The 21,272-nt window shown below is 45.3% G+C and overlaps 1 protein-coding gene across 1 annotated transcript in view; it reads left to right on the top strand.

Moving 5' to 3' along the window:
* The window catches only part of MYO1D (myosin ID), a 242,804-nt gene that overhangs the window by 62,436 nt on the left and 159,096 nt on the right, over nucleotides 1-21,272 (top strand). Inside the window, exons 2-10 of the mRNA XM_087826041.1 lie at nucleotides 6,075-6,283; nucleotides 8,447-8,540; nucleotides 10,873-11,038; nucleotides 11,801-11,854; nucleotides 13,127-13,222; nucleotides 15,682-15,798; nucleotides 17,405-17,608; nucleotides 20,360-20,505; nucleotides 21,046-21,160. Of these exons, the coding sequence (XP_087682167.1) occupies nucleotides 6,075-6,283; nucleotides 8,447-8,540; nucleotides 10,873-11,038; nucleotides 11,801-11,854; nucleotides 13,127-13,222; nucleotides 15,682-15,798; nucleotides 17,405-17,608; nucleotides 20,360-20,505; nucleotides 21,046-21,160 (1,201 nt within the window). The remainder of the gene's footprint in view (nucleotides 1-6,074; nucleotides 6,284-8,446; nucleotides 8,541-10,872; nucleotides 11,039-11,800; nucleotides 11,855-13,126; nucleotides 13,223-15,681; nucleotides 15,799-17,404; nucleotides 17,609-20,359; nucleotides 20,506-21,045; nucleotides 21,161-21,272) is intronic.

Genomic DNA, 21,272 nt, shown 5'->3' with positions numbered 1-21,272 from the left:
AGGCACCCAGCCCAGGGCTTGGAACACGGGCCCTAGTAACTGTTCATGGACTGAGTGAACACATGAACACGTGAGATAAAAAAGACAGCAGTAAGAGCATGTAAAGTTAATATGTTTCTACAAGACATGCCCGAGTAAGTAACGTGTTTTGAAAGAGCAATCGTTATCTTAAAATGTGTTTCCCAAAAATAAATTTTTTTTTTCCATTGCAAACATAAAAAGTAAAATAAATGCCGCCGGGCATCTCCTGACCACGCTTTCTGGTGAAGTACCTTTTGTGCTGCTCAAGGGAAGAGATCTTGGTTAGAGAAGGAAACCAAGGCGTGTACTCAGGAAGCCGGTAAAACCGCGCCAGCGGCCCTCAGTTTTCTTTCTTCCTTTCTCTATTTCTTTCTCTATTTATTTCTTTCTCTAGTTTTCTTTCTCTCTTTCTTTCTTCCTTCCTCCCTCCCTCCGTCCCTCCCTCCCTCCCTTCCTTCCTTCCTTCCTTCCTTCCATATATCTTTATTGATTTCAGAGAGAGGGAGGAATAGAGAGAGAGCTGAAACATCAGTGATGAGAGTCCCTGATCAGCGGCCTCCTGCAGGCCTCCCCCTGGGGACGGAGCCCGCAGCCCGGGCATGTGCCCTGACCCGGAATCGCACCCCAGTCTCCTAGATCCTAGGTCGATGCTCAACCGCTGAGCCACACCGGCAGAGCCCTCACTGGTTTCTTACGTCCTGGGGAGGGACTGTTAGCTTTAGGAGGTCCTTAGGAACCGCTAGGCGAGCGCTTGCGGGACACGATGCCAGGCGGGACCGTGACTCACCCGCTGACAGAGGCCACCCTTGCTGTGAGGATAAAGGGCACAGCACCGAGGCAGCGCTGGGCCAGGGGCCTGCCGTTCAGAGAGCTCGCCGGCGGCTCAGTGGCGCCAGGGCTTCGTGCTGTTGGGCTCTCGCCACGTGTCCGCAGTGTGCCCCGCGTTCTAGTAAGTGGGTATCTCGTTTCTTACACAGTCCTGGGGGGTCCATGTCCCTGCTGCCCTACTTTTCACATGAAGAGAGCAGGGCACAGAATGCTGTACCCCTGACGCTAATAGAATATTGTATGTCAGCTATAACGGAGAAGTTTTTTTTAAAAAAAAAAAAAGGTGGGGCCCTGCCGGGCGTGGCTCAGCGGTTGAGCATCGACCTGGGATCCAGGCGATTAGGGTTCGATTCCCGGTCAGGGCACATGCCCGGGTTGTGGCCTCGATTAATGACTCTCATCATTGATGTTTCTCTCCTCTCTCTCCCTCTCCCTTCCTCTCTCTGAAATCAATAAAGATATATTTAAAAAAAAAAAAAAAGGTGGGGCCCAGAAAGGTTAAGTCACTTACACACAATCATAGAGCTAGTTCGTGCTCACTGCAGTCAGGAGACGGGTGCACTCCCTTAAGTCACCCTCTCCCCTGCCGCAGAGGGACCAGGGACCCCCGTGTGCTGTGCTGCGCTGCGGGGGGCCTTGGCGTGGGGGGGGGGGAGGCGGCTTCTGCAGCGTTTTCTTCCAAGGCTCAGGATGTTCATTAAAAGGTCAAAATAAAGCGTCCTCTCGCAGGTGCTCCTGAGGCAGTGGAGGCCAAGGGGTGCCTGGAGCTACCTGTAGGGCGACTGTATAATCACATAAATAGTTCAGATGTCGAGAAACTTAATTTTTAGGATGCCGCCTTCGAATCCTCCCACTCCTGAAGCTGGGTTTGGGTGCCCTGTCTCCAGGATTCCGTAGCGCCCTTTCTATCTTTGTTATTGTCTGAATTCTTTTGTGAAACGGTGTGATGGGGGGTGTGCGTGTGAGAGAGAGAGAGAGAGAATGAATGTGGGAGTAAGGGGAATGATAAATGAAAAATATGTAAAGTTTACACCACCTGTCATAAAACGTGAAATTTGAACTACACGGCACTGTTTATAGGCAGACCTCTGAGCCCCGTAATAACACCGTGCTTTATTCTCCTCTGTAACTCGGGTTCTTGGCATGGCGCCTGGCGCTCATTACTCAGACGTTTATGAAGGTGCACAGTCAGTAACCAGCAGAGCCAGGATTCAAACCCGGCGCTGCAGGGCTGCGGGCGCTAAAGCTCCTCACCTTCCCGACACTCAGCCCCTGCCCATCTCGGGAACGTCCCGTCTAACAGAGGGGATGAGACAGAGCGAGTCCGTCACGAGGGGACCGTGGTTTTGCCGGAAGCAGCAGAAGCAAGGTGCCTTCACCCTTGGGAGAGAGACTCACCGGAGAACTGGGGAAGGTGAACCCGTATCGAAAGTTGGCAGCATTGCAAAAGCTCGGGACTTCGGTCAAAGAAAAGGCCGAAGTTCTGTGTACTTTGAAAGTAAAACTTTCAGAGGGTGCGCTTTGGAAAAAATGGGCCAGCATCATTGGTTCAAAAACCCACACCTAGGAGACAGAAACTCCGACATCATGTATGCAAGTTTCGGTGGCTGCGACCTCTTTGGAGAAAATGTGACAGTAATTCCTAAGTTTAACGTGCACCTAACCTTTGCACCAGCAACTTTAATTCTAGAAACGCGTTCTGCAGGGGAACATACACAGGTGCCCAAAGAAATAGCTGCTGTTATATTGATAGTTGCATTAACTCTCTGGGGAGTTCTAAAGGAAATATCTTAAGACCATAATCCTGGTGTCAGAGATGGGGTATCAGAATGGCTTCCTGCATAGATGAGACCGACGAATGTCAGAGGGGTGGAGGAGGGCGGGTGGGTGGAGGGGAGAGAGAGTAACCAAAGAATTTATGTGCATAGATGCACAGCCCAAGGACACGGACCGTGGTGGAGCAACCGACACTTGCATATATATATGACGTATGGGTTTCTGTCTCCTAGGTGTGGGTTTTTGAACCAATGCTGCTGGCCCATTTTTTCGAAAGGGCACCCTCTGGGGAGGGGGTGGGACGGGGCAGAGTGGGTCATTGGGGAGAAAAAGGGACATCTGTAATATTTTAAACAAAAATATAAAAAAAATAACTAAAAGAAAGAAGAAGAATGGCTCCCTAGAGGAGCTGATACTTAGGTTTTCGAAGGAGAACCTGCCAGGCAGGTGGGGAAAGAAGAGGGACCAGGTGGGGCAAGGGCAGAAAGAAGCCCTGGAGCAAACCGTAAAGCCATGACGCTCTGGGGATCTGTAAGTAGCCCTTTCATGTGGAGGCGAGAGTGACAGAGAGGGGGTGAGGGGTTGCCGGGTGGAAGTGTTGAGTAATTAGGGGAGTCGCCTGGAGAGAACCTGGCTCTTCTGCTGTGGCGTGCGTTCGTATCCTGCTCTTCAGGGCTCCTCATGGAAAGGGCTGTGTTGTGGGCATCCTGTCCGCCCCTGCAGGTGGTGTCACCATCTCACCTTGCATACTGTATCGTTATTATTTATTTACAGTACTTCCCTGTTCTTTTTCTCTCTTTAATTCCCGGAGTCAGGCCCGCTGTCGGGTACAGAGTAGGCCTTGAACAAATATTTGAAGAATACGTCGTAAACGCCGGTCACGAAAGGCCCGCACACTGAGGCCGAGGCTGTAGAAAGTCCCTCCTGGGTCTCCTGTAGGAGGCGGTCTCCTCCCGTTTGCTACTAGGATCATTTCAGCAGCTCCTCCCCCCCCCCCCCCAGGCAAACCAGCAGGTGACCGCAGGACCTCAGCGCTTGCTCCATGCCCTCAGGCCTTCCAAAGCCGGGGAACCGCTCGGATTGGTGTTCGTGGGTGTCCTGGCACCATCTAGCGGTGGATCTTAGCCGAAGCACATTCACGTTTCATCTTGGATAACCCGACGTAGTTTCAAATGAGATAAGCTGCTAACGTTTTGTAACTTGCTGAAGTATTGTATTTAATATCGTATTTGGATGAACCTTTGCCACCCTCGCCAGGTTAATAATTAATTATGCCTTTGGTCGTTCTGTTCGTGTATTTTACTCGTCTTATGAACACGGTGCCTAGAACTTTGGATGAACAGAGTAATTCGATGTGGAAGAAAATGGAATTTTGGAGAAAGTACATGATTAGACAGACCTGGACTCTTAGAACATTCTAATCTCATGTGTTATTTGCTGAGCCTCTTAGTCACCAAGTTCCAGACTCATGAGGTCATTTTTTTTCTAATAACCTTCTCTTTTGCTTTTTTTTTTTTTTCTGTTTGGACAGTGTTTTTAAAAGTAATGAATCCTGTCCTTTTCATGCTTTATCCTTAAAGACAGCTGTTGAGCATGCCGTGCAAATTGGAAGGTTAAGCCAGGAAGGCCGGGTGGTGAACCCCAGCTCTCTGTCCCTTCCGCGAGCCTTCGAACGTGGGTGGTGTCCACCTTTTGCCCGTGACTGGCCGCTAGCTGATTGACAGCTGAGGCAGGGAAGCAGGTTACGGTCATCGAATTATCTCCCCACGTGTAGGGATCGCTGTGATTTAAGTGGCGGTGTTAATAAAATAAAGGCACTTGTTAAAAACCTCCTTCCTGCGGAACATAATTGGCAACATAAAATTAATTGCCTCTTTTTAAAAAAGTACTTACGCAATGCGGGGGGAGAGAGGGGGGTAATTACACCACCTTGCGGGGGAGGAAGCTGGGCCCCATGGAGGTGAAGCAGCTTTCACACGGTCTCGCTGCTGTTGAGCCCACAGTGCCAGTGCCAGCGGTCGGGCCCAGGTGCGGAGGAGCCACGTGAACCTGCCCACAGCAGGAGGGTGCGCGGGAGAACCCCCCCGAGAAACACACAGGCAGCCTGACGTGGTCCGTAGCTCCTGCTTAAATACACACCAGCCACTTGATCAAAATCTTGGCTTTAATGTATTGTCGACACTATCAGCATCTCTCTGTTTCCGCTCCTAATTATAGCCACGGCCTTCATTCCAGTGTGAAGGAAGCTCAAGATTCTTTTTTTTGCCTTGTGGTCCCAAATGCTTAGGACCTCACCGGCCTCACAGCGGGAGTGTCAGCGACACGGCTCCCGCCCGTGTCAGCATTTCCCCGTCCCGGCGCTCCCTCCGTGGGGCGCTCGGAGGCCACCTGTGTGTGTGGCCGTGGCTCTCGGCGGGTGGAGCGTGATGGGGGCGACCACTTGTCCGCTGGGGTGCTGGCCTAGCTCTGGTTCACACATGTGGACGTGGGTGAGTTGGTGTGTAAATAGTGAATACATATGGGCTGTCTAAATTTAAAATTTTTTCTTTGTAAATACAGACACATAATTTTGTGCAATCGCAGTCATATCACCTATGCTGGGCTTTTGTTTTGCGGGGTTTTTTTTAACACTTTTTTCCTTTGTTCCCATGGCTTCCTTCCAGCTGCCCACATGGCCTTCTCCCACCTCACCCTATTGTATGTATAAAAGGCCACGCAGGACACAGCAGGTAGTCTTGCGCGTTTCCCCATTAGAAAGCGCATATCCCTTGCCACCAGCCATTCCGTCCCTGGCACTCTAGGCCCCAGAGATGGAAGCACGGATTTGTAAGATTGTGTATCGAGAGTATCTTCTACAGTGTTACTCAAAATAGCAGAAAGGACAGGGGAGGGTTAAATAGTGAGCTATCTACACCGTGGGGCCTTCGGCGGTCGTTTAAATAATGGATTTGGTTTATACCAGAAGCGTCTCCTCTTCCCACCCTCTGTTACGGATTTCACTGTTTTTATTCTTTTACTGACATTGTAGTGGGGTTTCAAGAGGGAAAAGAAGTACATGTATTGGGACTTTTTCTGTATCATGGAAAATCTGGCGAAGTGGATGCAAGACCTGTTTTAACTCCTGTCTCTTTTCTCCCTCGAGCTCTTAGGTTGCCTTCAGCTATTTTCCCCCTTCTTACCCTTCTGTATTTTGGAAATCGGAAATCCCTTGCTTCCAAAAAATTAAATGTCTTTCTTCTTTCTGGACTTCTAACCCCTACGGACCCCTCCCAGCGACAGCCTCTCAGCTCAGCCTCAAACATCGTCTCTCGACATAACCTCAGAGCCAAGGGGATGCCAGCTCAGACGTCGTGCCTGATGTTTGAAGGGACGTGGAGAGAAGAGACTCGCAGAAAAGCAACGGCATTTCTGTGTGACCTCAGCCATTTCTTCCCTTCGCTCCCGTACAGGTTTGAAAAGGGGCGCATCTACACGTTCATCGGAGAGGTCGTCGTGTCCGTGAACCCTTACAAGTCGCTGAACATCTACGGGAGGGAGACCATTGAGCAGTACAAAGGCCGCGAGCTGTACGAGAGGCCGCCGCACCTCTTCGCCATTGCCGACGCCGCCTACAAGGCGATGAAGAGGCGGTCCAAGGACACTTGCATCGTGATATCAGGTATTTGAGCGGGTCCCCTGCACTTCCAGGGTCAGAGTATTTAACCCATTAGGTACTCAAGGAGCCAAATGTTTGATTAGATCTTTTTTTGAAGTTAGAAACTCAAGCATTTTTTAGAAGACAAAAAAATGTGATGAACACACTAAATTATTTATATCATTCCTGACCGCCCTGGAGTCTTGGTTCATTTACAAATACATGTTACATTTGGGCGGACTTCTAGTCAGTTTTGTAGACTGAGCTGACCCGGAAATTCCTTCCATCTCAAACACGTAAAAGTACTGGATAAATTGTAACAAAAATTATTTTAGATAATGACAGAATGAAACTGAGAAAATGAGATTCTGAGTACCAAAAGCGGAGAGAGAACTCTAAGTCGGAGTGGGGCATGGGAGCTGATGGTGAGGGACGTACTGGCAAGGGGTCTGGAAATGGGCTCGAAGAGCTGGGGGCACCCGACTTGAAGGGAGACAGACCCTGTCGGCCCAAGAAGTAGAGCAGAACTTTCCATATAAAGCTGGACCCTTCAGGGAATCTTGTGCAAGAAAATGGGGACAGGAAAAATACCTGCCCACTGCCCAGTTCCCTAACTGTGGGAACTTCTTTTTGGTGCTAATAGCACCTCACATTTTGCATTACTGGCTTTATACTTTTTTTTTTTTAATTTTTTTTTTGAGAGAGAGGAAGGAAGAGAGAGAAACATTGATGTGAGAGCAAAACATGAGTTGGCCGCCTCCTGCACGCCCCCTGCTGGGGATGAGCCGGCATCCGGGGCATGTGCGCATCCGGGGCATGAACAGGCAGCCTTTTGGTGCACTAGACAGCGCCAGCGACTGAGCCTCACCAGTCAGGGCCGTGGCTTTACACTTTTAAAAACACTTTTATGATCTTTATTCCGTTTTGCTTACCAAGACAACCCTGAGTGGTAAGTAAAGCAGTTGTGTAGATACTTTATAGGAGAGAATATTAAGGGTCAGAAGAGTTAAGTGACTTAGTATTAAGAGTTAGAGAATTATAGCCCAACTACATTTTGTGAAAACAAATTATGTTAAGAAATATTGCCTGATTATAAAAGGGGGGAAAAAAACCAAAGAATTATGTAAGTGTATTAAATAAACACAAAAAGTCCCTTCCCTTTGAATACCTTGCTCCCCCCCCAAATTTCAGTAGTAACAGCTGTAAACAATAGAGCGTTTATCCTTACACATTTTCTCTGTACAAATAAATATAGTCACACGTGCATATATGATTATGTCGTAAGTGCACAAGTATAGAATTATGTTATAGCTGCTGTTACATAACTTGTTTTTTCATTTAACAATATATAATGGGCGTCTTTTCATTAGAGTACTCGAGAAGTAGTGTATTCTCTATCAATTGTATAGTATTCTATTGAGTCCTTGAATCATAATTTATTTAGCCAGTCCTCTACTTATGGGCATGTTATTTTCAGATTTTCATCTAGGAGACCTATAGTAGTCTGCAGAAAGCCTTTAAAAACCTATGATGAAGATGATGATTTTATTATATTAGTATTTTATTATTTCCATAGTATAAATTTCTACAAGTACAGTTTTTGGGTCAGAAAGTAAAAACATTTAAAAATTGGGGTAGATAATTCTAAATGGATTTCTTCCCCCCTTTTACCAGTTGTCCTGATTTTTCTGTGACACCATGTGTCTGAAGCTTGCTGTTGGTTTTTTGTTTGCTTGTTTACCAAAATATCTCTAATTTTCATTTTCCAAAAGAATTACTTTTTCCCCATCAAGATAAAAAGAAATACGACTATAGGAAATAAGCTTATACTAATTTAGCTGTGGCTGCTGTTTGAATCACTAATTGACCTTTCTTCTGCTGGACGTAAGAGTCATTGCGAAGTACGAAGACTTTAGTCTAAGGAATTCGTTTGTCACATTTTATCTCTTGATATTTTTTTACTAAAGTAAACCTTGATTTGTAATCTCTTTGTCACTTCACTCTTGCGGTAGTTTTATTTGTTCCAACATGGTCAGAACCAAGACCACATCGAGACAGAATGGGGGCAAAATAACTCAAAAGAAGCAAACATTGAAAAACATAACGGATTTTAAATAAATAACATCACAATTTTAAATTATTCCATGAAAAATCAGCTTACCGAAGCCTTGTGCAATTTCCCCCCAGGGGAAAGTGGAGCTGGTAAGACCGAAGCCAGTAAGTACATCATGCAGTACATTGCGGCCATCACCAACCCCAGCCAGAGAGCCGAGATCGAAAGGTAAGAGCGGCCTGCTGGCGGGCGGAGTTCTCATCAGCGCTTACTGTCTCCATAGAACCGACCGGACCTACACTCTCGTGGGCATCAGCCATTTATTGGTGGTAACCTGCTCGGATTCTCTTGCTGCATGCTGACTCTGCTTTTATTTATATCACTCTATTTCTATATCTGCTTCCAGTAGGGAAAAAAAGCTGACTACCGTGGTAAGCTCTACATAAAGATAAAACAATAAAATTATTCTGAAACAGATGCAAGGGTCCCCTTTCTAGTTGGTAACTGCCTCCTTAACAGGGTGTGCTCGGCAGAGACGGCGTCATTCAGCGCTGGTAGGTTTTATGGTACAGAGGCTCACACGGTCCTTATTCTTTCTATTTCTCTCTCTTTAAAACGATGTTCTGAGGAGCCCTGAGAGCACAGGGGGCTCTGGGAGGCAGCTCTGTGCCGTCGCTGTGACAGCTCGAACTCCTGGCTACAGAAGGTCTGAGCATGATTCATCTTCTAAAAGGGTGTCCGCCACCCCAGGCTGCCCATCAGCAGTAAAGCTCGTGGGCACTGTCATTGGCACATAGTGTTTGCTTAATAAATGTGTGAGGAATGAATAGATGAGTGTTTTAATTTTGTTTGTTTTTAAAAAAATATGTTCTTATTGTTTTGAGAGAGAGAGAGGAAGAGGGAGGGTGAGAGAGAGACAATGTGATGGAGAAGCGTCTATCGGTTGCCTCCTGTACATACCCTGACAGGCGTCAAACCGGCAACCCGGGCACATGCCCCAACCGGGAAGCAAACCGGCCACCCTCCAGCGCACGGGGTGACGCCCAACCAGCTGAGCCGCACTGGCCGGGGATAGATGGGTTCTTTTAAAAAAAGGAAAGCAATGTGGCTATAAAGCAGTGTGACTCAACTTTCTTATGTGGTGTGGGTTTTTTGGAGAGAAAAAAGGAATTTTTCAGAGTTGCTACTTTGAAGCTCAATATGCATTCACTGAAGAGTGACATTCTATATATACATCCACGCCTTCCGTTGTATGAGTAGAAAGAAAGGATGCTGGGCTGGTGTGAAAGAAGATAATTTAAAACGCGCCGCCCGATGTGGGCTTTCTCCCCACCCTCATTGGGCTGATCGGGTCAAAAGAGGTATTTTTGTTCATTGTAACACACTTCCCACTTCTCGTTCTGACTTTGCAATATGATAAGACAAAAATACGAGGAAGTTTTTTTTAATTTCCTTAAGAGCTCAGGAGAATAAAACTGGCTAAGGAACTAAATTTTATTTCTAAACCCCGTTGGGGTAGTAGAGCAAGGCCTATAAGCATTAACCAGTCTCTCACAAGCGTGTATCTTACCACAGTGTTACAGACAGTTGCCTTTGTTTGCTGTAAGCAAGCAGCTTGCCCCACATTTTAAAAGTACACATTCATTTAAGAGGAGGTGAGGTCGAAGGGTCACTTACAGTAATAGCAGAAGCAATGGTGGATCTGCCACATCGGGTTATTTCCGGGGCTAAAGTCACTTCTGCAGGTAGGTGCATCTGAGAAGGAATCTGTCGGTGAAATAAAAACAGAGACATAAGGAGCAGGGCGAATTTAAAATATATAGAGACTGCTCTATAGAAGGTTAGGCGTCATTATATAAAGAATGAATTAACGGATACAAAAGAGACATGCCATACAGCTTCAGACAAAGTGATTAGCAATTTCTAAACTACCACATTGACGAGACATAACTAAGTGCGGTTTCGCCGTTCTAGGCGTGATAAGCGAGTGCGTTTAGAAACTGTGTAATTTTCTGTTTCACCCACTCTTTCTTTTCAGAACATATCCTATTTTAAGATTTTTCTTTATGTCAATAAAACGTGTTTATTTAAAAGAAAAACTAAAAATTAATGTTGAAGGTGAATGTTCCCTGAAATCCTACCCCACCTACCACATCGACCGAGGTAACCATAGTGAAGTGTGCTGTTCCCTCCGGGTTTTCAAGCATTTACTGACGCGTGTACACAAGCACACACATGCTCACGTGGGTGCGTGCGTGTGCGCCCACATAGATCCTGCAATACATATTATTTTGCAACTTAATTTCTCATTCATTAACATATTCCGAACATTTTTCTATGTCAGCACATACTATACTGGGACACAGAAATGTGTTTTTATCCGTCCCTATCGGTGGACATTTCGGGTGCGTGTGTGTGTGTACACACTGTATAGCAAACAGTGCTGCAGTGAGCTGCTTTGTATAAATATTTGCATGCCTTTTCATGAAATCTAGTTTTTTTTTTAAGGCCCAGCCTTTAAAACTCTTAATAATAGCTTTCTCGTTTGTCTGTGTTTAAGAGTAAAGAACATGCTCCTTAAGTCCAACTGTGTCTTGGAAGCTTTTGGAAATGCCAAAACCAACCGTAACGACAACTCGAGCAGGTTCGGGAAATACATGGACATCAACTTCGATTTCAAGGGGGACCCTATCGGTGGACATATCAGTAACTACTTATTGGAGAAGGTAAAATGTGCTTGATTCCTCGGGGTACTGTGCTTACAAGTGCTGAACGTTGTTTTTTTACAGACCTAATTATAGAATCTCTTTAATTGCTTCAAAGTCGCTTTTAAAACTATCCTTCCTCCCCCGATGCTCCTCAGGTAGCTTTCTGTCACAAGACATTCTCCTTTTGCGTTGTTTTATTAGCACTGACAATATCAAGTTGAACAAAGTTACAGACTTTGTAGATAAAGATTTAGGTTCGCGTGTGAGAGGCAGTGGGAGCGGCCTGAGAGCGTGTGCCCACTTCTGGGTACGTTTTAACCCAAATCAGTTCTACCCGTTTTACACATCACCACCTCCCCTATATTTTGGGTTGGTTTTTTTTTAATTTGTTTGTTTGTTTTTAATGCATCACAGAAGAGCTATCATGTTCATTCAGACAATCACGCCCACACACCTCTTTTTTTAACCGAGACGTAATTGACACAGAAGATTGTGTAAGTTGAAGTTCACGGCGTATTGATTTGGTACTCCCGTGTGTTTTTATTCTAATTGATTTGAAATCTCATTTTCTTCTAGTTTCTATTTGTTTGTAGCCATTACCAAAAAAAATTGCCCGGAAAAAACACCTACAGGAGACCTTGTTTTACATGGGTACTACCCATGGGGTCTTCAGGGCACTTAAACGCACTGTTGATACAGGACTCCCTGAGAAGGTGCCTGCTGTTTTGTTTTAGGGGTACATTCTCAGAGTAACAATTTTAACTTGTTTTTTTTTCTTAGTCTCGCGTGATTGTGCAGCAGCCAGGAGAAAGGAGCTTTCACTCTTTCTATCAGGTTAGTAATCTGCCGCGGTGCAAATAATTGATGGTTTGCTCAGGTGTGCAGGAAGTGGATGTTTTCATGTGGGCATTCTCACCGGCCCTGGGCCTCCCTTGCCTCCTGTGGCGCATGACACGTTACACATGTGTGTGCGGGCACACACACACCCTACCCCACGTACTCCTTCAGAGATTTGATTAGCGTGACTATTAGAAAGAGCTGCCAGGTAGTTCACCACCCAGGCGACTGGTTGAGCGTCACCTGCATTTCTTTGCAGTGCAGATAACAGTTAAATGACTTGTAAAAGCTTTTGAAATGGGAAATCCTGACTATGTTAAATTAATTTTGTTTTATTTTTCATTGAAGCTTTTGTTCCCTTATTTGAGAGCTTCAGAGGTGGGAACACAAACTCAGTTTATTTTGCTCATGGAGACTATAAAGTGATATGATTACTTAAAAAAATATAACCAGATTTATGATTCAAGAGAATTGTCTTCTCTATCCCATCAGAGCTGTGATTGCTTAGGGAAAAAATGATGAATACGTCTTTGGGGAATGCTTTTAGAGACTAAAACAAAATCTTTTACAATAGCCCCCCTGTTGGCAAGTGTTTCTACTCAATAAACGAGTCTGAGACACATTATTATAATTTTTTTACAGCCCAACATAATATAAACCAATGCTACTAAATAAAGTGGGTGACTGAATTAAACAATACTGTGCTGGATTTTTATGAAATAAAATAATAAATGAATAAGATTGATTTCCACGTGTAAACTGTGACGGTTGTCCAGTTGGCCTCTTTGCCTGAGATATCAATATTGATGAGGACAGGCTGTTTTTTTCCATTGTGATTCAGCATATGACTGTCTGCCGATACCTCTCACTTCCGTGGCAGTATTGCTTTTTTTCTGAATTCTGAAACACAGATCTATCCTGTGTGGATAATGAGGCTACTAAGCAGGTGACCAGCACAGAGCCTAGGCTCCTGTTTTACAAATGACCAGAGTAAAGGCAAGAACCTTTTATGCCAGTTACGTTGTGAAAGAGCTGAGACTTTTAAAGTCATTTTCTTCATGATTATATAACATTCTCCGGGACTGATAACTGCTGGAGCCATTTACCTTCAAGGTAAAAACAAACAAACAAAACTTCAAAGCCAGAAACAGGAGGACCTAAGTAAATTAAGCCCAGAAAGTGAATAAAAGCTAGACTGCCATTGATAGACACATCTGGTACATTTGGTTTAGTATGTATTTTGCCAGTTTATTTTAAATTATTTTTCAGCTACTCCAAGGAGGTTCGGATCAGATACTGCGTTCTCTCCACCTGCAGAAATCCCTTTCGTCCTACAACTATATCCACGTAGGAGCTCAATTAAAGGTGAGCATTTCCTCTTTGAGATGCTCAGATATAAAATCAAAGAATCAGAGGGGGCACTCAATAATGATCTGGTCCAGCCTGCTGTCTTTAGGCAAATACATGACTCTTTTATTATTAAAATTCTCAGGGACAGAGAGTGAATGCATTATTGACTGAACAACTTTGCTTAATAACCCGTTACTATATTTTATCACCATCTGACAGGAAGGAAGTTTCTCTCTGTGATCTTGTGTTTTCTTTTAACTTTTATTTGGACACTATAAAAATACTGATGTGACTAGGAAATCCACCTCAAAAGAAGATACCATAGGATTTGGCCAAAGGCAAGTTGTTAAGACAAAAGAAAAATTTAGAACATTTTGGTTGAAATGACCATCAAAGTTCCCCATTCACTACTTTTTCAACTATTGATGTATCTGAGAAGTGGTTTTGTGACCCTTGGAGCATTTCTGTTTAGCTTTGAAATTTTGCCTTTTTTTTCCCCCTTGCATGTGAGTTCTTGCACACATATGCGGGTACTTTTTTATTTCTAATTGGTTTTCTGCTAGTCATTTTTCAGCTCACCCTAGTAACAGTTTGTTGATGGTAGGCTGTGAAACAGTATTCACAGTATTATCCTACCTTGTTTGGAGAAGGTACTGTATACAAATGGATAAAATAAGCTATAGAGGGAAATAGACCAACATTTTAATTGTTTATTCTGGATTGATGAGATTACAAATATTTGTGTTCTGCTTTCCCATATTTTCAATGTCTTCTATAATTAAAAGTGTATTGCTGTTGTAGTTGGGGGGCAATAAAAGAATTTATAAAAGGAAAGGATCTAAGATGTAGGAAGTGTTCTTTTTATTTTTTAATTGTTACTCACCTTAAGCTAATGATACCTGCATTACTGGTTTACCTGTATTTTTATAGCCATGCACAGAAATAAATTATATTTAGGATTTTGCAATTAATTTTCCATTGTTTGCATTTAAGTTGCATGATTCTTTTTTTTTTTTTTAAACAATTATCTGAGAGCAGGATATTTGCTGAAAATTAATTGAAAACAAACAAAACATTAGAGGGCAGCACTCCAGCCTTCTGAGATGAGCCAGAAGTACTAAAGATGTAGAAAGGATTGTAAAATCAACACTTAGAAAGCCAGTGACTAGAAACATTCCTTTTTATCAGATTGTCTTATTGACCAACTTTACTTTTGTCCAGGTCATATAGAGCCTCCATAGAAAGCAAGAATTAAATGAATATTTAACCTTCTCTCTAAGCTAAATTTAGCTTAGGTTCCCTTTTCATCAAAGTTTTCCATTCTTACTCTCCTCCTACCCTTTTTTCCTTCCTCTCTAATAAAAACAAGGAAATATTACATGGTCATAGTCTATGCTTAAAATAAAGATTAACCTAAAGGAAACAAAAATGTGCTAAAGCTTATCATCCAGAAATAACTATTGATAACAATGTATGTGTGTATATATTTATAAATGGATTCATACAATAAATCCTGATTCAGTAAACCTGCTTTTATTATATTACAACACAATTATTAATATCTTTTCATGTTAACAAATATAAATTAATCAAATTATTTTAATAACTATCAAGCATTACACTCTATGTATTATAATTTTACCTAACTATCCTAAAATACAGGGACCATGTAAAATTTAGGTATTTGGGGTTTCCAGTAAGATAAGACTCAAACGTCTCCAAAAACAATAAGAAACTTAATTATCTCACATGACAAGAGCCCTGAAACGGGGCAGTTTCAGCGTTGATGAATTCGGTGCCTTATCAATACTGATCGGGACGCAGAAGTTTTTGTTTCTCCAACTTACACCTCCACCATCCTCCCTGGACTTGGCTCGTCTGCCTCGGCTGACCTTCCTCGTGGACCCACAGTGGCGGCAGCAGCTCCAGGAGTCACAGGCAGAGTCCTGGCTCGTGTCCCTTTGTAAGCGGCGGGAACCACGTGTCTTACCAGAGTGGCATCCCATGGCCGTGGCTGCCCCTCCCTTCCCCGCCCCTCTCTCTTTCAAGAGTCAGTCAGTAAATAATTAAATAAAAGGCGAATTGTGGAACAAAAAAGGCCACAGGTGACAATAGCCAGGCATGTGCCTCGGAGGCTGCCACAGGCTGTGTTTCCCCTTGCGAGCTCACGTCCCACGTTGCTTCCTTCCCTTGTCGACGAGCGGCTCTGAGTCAGCCCAGGACTTGCTCCCCTCGCTGAGGGTCCCAGGAAAGTCCGGGGTGCTTATTTTGGGTGACAGTGGCTCTCACACGCAAGTGGGCATTGTGTGTGCCGAAGGACGTCTCTACCCTGGAGATCATTTTTATTTTCTCCGGGTGCTCAGTGACTTGCTGCAGAAGCCTCAAGACCTTGACTGAACTTGAGTCTAGTCTCGTAATTATTTTAACGTTCATATGAAATGCGTGTGACTTGACTTTTCCATTTTCATTTCTAGTCCTCTATCAATGATGCTGCAGAATTCAAAGTAGTAGCTGATGCCATGAAAGTCATTGGCTTCAAGCCTGAGGAGATTCAGACAGTGTATAAAATTTTGGCTACAATTCTTCACGTGGTGAGTGGGGAGCTTCTCGGAATCTGCTGCCTCCTTGTGGAGGACCCAGGATGTTCTTTCAGAAGATCTTGAGGGGTTTTCCCCTGTAGGTTTAAAAAGTAATTTATGTCGAGAAAACTTCTTACAGTTTGAAGAAATTACTCTTATCAGTCGTTTTCTCCATCGTATTATAATATCAGGAGGGATTTTCCAAGCCACATCAGATTTTGAGGCTGTGGCTTTACTTAATTTTCTTAACTGGTATGTCCGACTTTGAACTGGTTTATTTCGAGAATGAAAGAATTCAGCAAGGATGTCACTACCAACAGTGTAAACTAAAATCCTTTGAACAGAATAGATCTCTGACAGCGTTTGAAACAGTGGAATCATAGATGCTTAGGACTGGGGTTTTAATCGTCTTATTTTGCACGTGGGGAAATGAGCCCTACAGGGTGGCATGACTGGCCCAGGGGCACAGAGCCTGTGGCCGCCAGCACCATGGACCACGCTGGCCAAGTCACGGTCCAGGTGTTTTCCCTGCACTTCACCAAACCCAGAAGGGAAGAGCCGTGTGTCACATTTCCTTTATTACTATCTATATAATTGGACATGTTTAACATATAGTGAACATGTAACCTTACAATAAATGAGTGACAACATGAATTCAAATATGGAATAAAAATGACCTTTCACTTTACTGTTGCAAGATGTAACTCTAAATGAATCTGGACCACATAAAAATATCACATAGCAATATAAATGAGATCTGACATAAATGTTTATAAATATAGTTTAACAGTCTCCTTTAGGATCCAAATAGAAATTTTGTTTTTAAAGGGACATAATGATTCTCGAATTTACCTTGAACAATAAACATGTAGGCAGATCAAATAAAATGTATTAAAGAAGACTAGTAGGGTAGGGGAAAGGGAGGAGAGGAGACATGACTAATTTTTACCAGATTTTAAATGACGATAAAAGCTACAATACCTTAAAACTTGTTGCAAAATTCAGCACCAGGTTAAGCACCAGGTTAACTGATGTGCTGGACACTTGTGTTAGTGCTGGACACTCGGTTGATGGTTAGTGTTTATTGAATGAATGGAATATAAATAAACTAAAAATCGGGGGAATTTAATATATAATAGAGGTAACATTTCAAATCAGGACAGAAAGCTAAACTAAATAAATAGAGTTGGAGCAACTAACCAACCATCAGGAAAAATAAGATTCTTTACACCACCTGCAAACAAATTCTGGGTGGACTAAAAGCTTAAATGTAAGAAAAAACTGTACAACTATTAGAAGAAAATATTAAAAACTTATAAAATCTTTGGAGCACAGATGGTCTGAGTATGACACCCAAGAAAGATGCATAAGCAAAAGATTCATAGACTTGACTACATAAAAATATAAAACATCTATCCATCCAAAACATAGACTGAAAATGAAAAGAGTTGGGTGTCTAGAGACGAGAAAAATAATGCATGAAATGCACTAGGTTTTTATATGTAACATATTTAGGAAAATAGGTGCTACAGAGTCCCTTTGAATTAGATAAATGTACCATAATTATATAAACGACGCGATGTTTCAGAGCCTCATTGTTTCTTCGCTCTTGGTCCAGGGAAATTTAAAATTTGTGGTGGATGGAGACACGCCCCTCATTGAGAATGGCAAGGTTGTGTCCATCATCGCAGAATTGCTCTCCACCAAGACGGACATGGTGGAGAAGGCCCTTCTCTACCGGACTGTGGCCACGGGGCGCGACGTCATCGACAAGCAGCACACGGAGCAGGAGGCGAGCTACGGCCGGGACGCCTTCGCCAAGGTGGGGTCCGCTCGGCTCGCGCTCGGGGCCCGCGGTGGGGCTCAGTTGCGGTTGCTGTGAATTTCCACGAGGATGCGTTCAGATGTCCCTTGAAAGTAGGTTAAGGCTTTCCGAAACCGCCCCGAGGCTTTTTGGCCATCACGGCCTCAGTCAGACCCCCGCCTGTGAGCGTCGCTTGTAGAAAACAGTCTGAGAAAAGCAAAGCCGACGGGCGGGCGGCTCAGGAGGCTCGCTCCTCGGGCCCGTGCTGGCGGGGCCCCTCACGCCCCCCTGCAGGTCCACAGGTAGAGCCTGCTCCGTCCTGGTGGTCCGCGGCCAGCGTGTGGCGATGGTTCCGTGACTTACTAACCATCCCCTAAGTCATTCCCCTCGTTGCCTTTGATCCCAGTGCAGCCCATTGGCCCAGTCCATCTCCCTACACACGAGTGCTTTTATTTCCGCCGGGTGGACACCCAGGAATGATCTTGCCAGGCCAAAGGGCACACTGATTTTAAACATTAAATTTACTGATTTTATGGGTACCTAGTAATATCTCCTCCTTACTTTAATTTTCATTTCCTAGTGTATGTGAGCATCTTGTCATATAAGGTATTTAAATCTGTTCTGAGCGTTGCCTGGGTAGATCCTTTGTACGTGTTTCTTTGGGGCTCTTTTTATCGTCCGTTTGTAAAAGTTGGTAACCTTAACCCTTTGTCCATTTTCTGTGTGGCAGATGTTTTATTTTTTTCAAGTCTAACATTTTGTCTTCTTTTTTGCTGTTTGATAAGGTTGCTTTCTATTCCATTCTTTATTCTTGTAAGTCCCGGGCTTGGGTTTCAGTCTTGGGAAGAATTTGAACGTATCTAAGTGCAGGGGAGAGTGGCGGATTTGAAGGCGGGACAGTGACGTCAAGTTTGAGGTTTTAAAATGATCACTGTGGCCTCAGTGTGGAGAATCTTGTTGGGAAAAGGAAGGGGGGAGGGGAGGAGGGGAAGAAGGGCAACAAAGAGACTCATTAAGGGGAAATGTCAGTAATCCAGGAGAGAGACAATAGCAGCTTGGACTAGGGAGGTAGCAGTGGCAGGGGGGAGAAGAGGGTGAGCTGAGACCAACTGGGTTTGGAAAATAAAATCCACAGGACCCATTTGTCTGGGGAATGATGGAATCGGGGGAACCCCTGGCCATGTCCGGCTCCAGCCTGCCTCTCCTGCCTTGCTTCACACCTTCATCTACCCCCCCCTCACTCCAGCATGCTCTCTCAGGCCTGACAAGTGGTCCATATCCCTTTCTCCTCGCGGCCCCAGGACCTCTGCACGTGCTATCTCCTCTGCTCGGATTGCTCTTCTCTCCCCTCTCGCCTGGTTAACTCTCACTCACCCCGATCTCAGCCCCTCTCTCAGAAAAGCCTTCCCAGGCCGCCCTGAACACTGCACAGGTTCAGTTCTCCTCAGATCCCACGCGCCCGTCCTTTAGTGCGCACGTGTGTGCGTGCGTGTGTGTGCATGTGTGTGTGTTCTTTCACCTCACTCCCTAGCCTCCTTGGAGACAGACCATGTGTATGTCCGCTGAACACCGTATCGCCAACACGCTGCACGCACAAGTATTCAGCAGATATTTGTTGAATGAGTGAACGAATTCCCAAGCTTTCTCTTGCCGTTTATTCATGGTTCAGCTTCGGGCAGGCACAGTTTTGGGGGTGGGAAGGTCACGGCGTCGGGTCGTGGTACAGGAGCCTGGAGCTCAGGGGAGAGGCCTGCGTGGGGATAGCCCACCTGGGAGGAGGAGTTTATTGCTACTGTTTAATGTTGGGTGACAGCACTCAGAGAGGGGTCAGAGGGTGGAGAGGACCAGGAGGAACCCCCAGCTTCCCAGGTCAGGCAGAGGGAGACCTGCCAGAGGCCACCAAGAAGGGGCAGCCCGTGGAACAAACAGAAAATTAGGAAAGTGCGGTCAGTGTCCTGAATCCTGGAGGGGAGGTTTCAAGAGAGAGGGGACACTGAGCTGAGCGCTGAGTCTGTGAGTGAGATGACGGGAAAGTGCCTCTCCAGAGATGCTGGGCGTCGCGATGAGCCCTCTCGGTGGGGCCGCGGGTGGGGCCGCGGGCTAAGCGGAGAGGAGCGGGGTGCAGGGAGGTGAGGAAGCGGGCGGTGGGTATCGATGTGGGTGGGTGAGAGGCAGGTGGCAGGAGGGGGGCGGCGAGGAGAGGAAAGGCTTCCTAAAGGCGGGGCGTTGCGGAGCACGCTCGGACCTTTGCACGCAGCGTGGCCCCTGCATCCTCACGTGTTTGCTGGATGCACATTTGATTCTCAAGGGAGTTCAAACTCAAGGGAGTTGGCCCAGATCTTTATTTCGCACTATAAATCGGTATTTCTGTCTTTCAGAGGGATGGAGCTCTTGTGGAACGTAGTTACTAACGCGTCGCTTTCCCGCTTTATACAGTTGAGATGAAAACAGCAGGGAAGTGACTTGCCTGGGGGAGCAGGGAAATTATTGAAGTAGCTGGGCCCACAGACATACCTGGGGGGTGTTGCTGGGATACATACAGCATGTGTGGCAGCTGGTGATAATCTTAAAAAGCCAAACTGTTGAGTTTCGCATCCATCGCGTTGTGTGTGCTTTCCATCAGGCCACCTGCGTTTCTCACTCTGCTTCGGGCCACCACAGCTCTGCCTAAGGGTCAGGCGGGCAGGATAGGAATTCAGAACGTGCCCCGAGCCTGAAGAGACTCGATCCCCAACGGGCAGGAATGTTACCATGTTGTTTCCCTCACAGGCAATATATGAGCGCCTTTTCTGTTGGATCGTGACCCGCATCAATGACATTATCGAGGTCAAGAACTACGACACCACGGTCCACGGGAAAAACACTGTGATTGGAGTCTTGGATATCTATGGCTTTGAGATCTTTGACAACAACAGGTACAGCAGATTAGCTACTTTAAAACTCTCCTATTGCCCTGCTGGGCGTGGCTCAGCAGTTAAGCGTCAACCTAGGATCCAGGCGATCAGGGTTCGATTCCCGGTCAGGGCACATGCCCGGGTTGCGGGCTCGATCAATGACTCTCTCATCATTGATGTTTCTAGCTCTCTCTCCCTCTCCTTTCCTCTCTCTGAAATCAATAAAGATATATTTTAAAAAATAAATAAATAAATAAAATTCTCCTATTGCCCTGGCCCATGTGGCTCAGCGGTTAGAGCGCCAGCCCCACCCCCGCACTGGAGGGTCACGGGTTCAATTCCCGGTCAAGGGCATATACCTGGGTTGCAGGTTGGACCGTGAGTGTGGGAGGCAACCAGTCGAGTGTGTGTGTGTCTGTGTCTCTCCCTCCCTCCCTTCCACTCTCTCTAAGAAAAATCAATGGAAAAAACTTCCTCATGTGAGGATTAACCAAAAAGAAACACAGACCTCTGTTGTTTACTCTTTATTGGCTCGAACATGGCGTGCTCCTTTCCTCGCAGCTTTGAGCAGTTCTGCATCAACTATTGCAACGAGAAGCTGCAGCAGCTGTTCATCCAGCTGGTGCTGAAACAGGAGCAGGAGGAGTACCAGCGGGAAGGCATCCCCTGGAAGCACGTGAGTGGCCCCGGGGCGTCCTCGTGCCTCTCACGTCACTGACCGGGTCAGATCTTACCGATATTTTTAGGTATTTTTTAAAAATCGTCTTGGGTACGTGAAACACCAAAAT

This window comes from Miniopterus natalensis, chromosome 17 (assembly GCF_054644295.1).
Source record: "Miniopterus natalensis isolate mMinNat1 chromosome 17, mMinNat1.hap1, whole genome shotgun sequence".
Taxonomy (NCBI): domain Eukaryota; kingdom Metazoa; phylum Chordata; class Mammalia; order Chiroptera; family Miniopteridae; genus Miniopterus; species Miniopterus natalensis.
The sequence above is the reverse complement of the archived record's forward strand: the minus strand, read 5'-3'. Positions and strand labels throughout refer to the sequence as shown.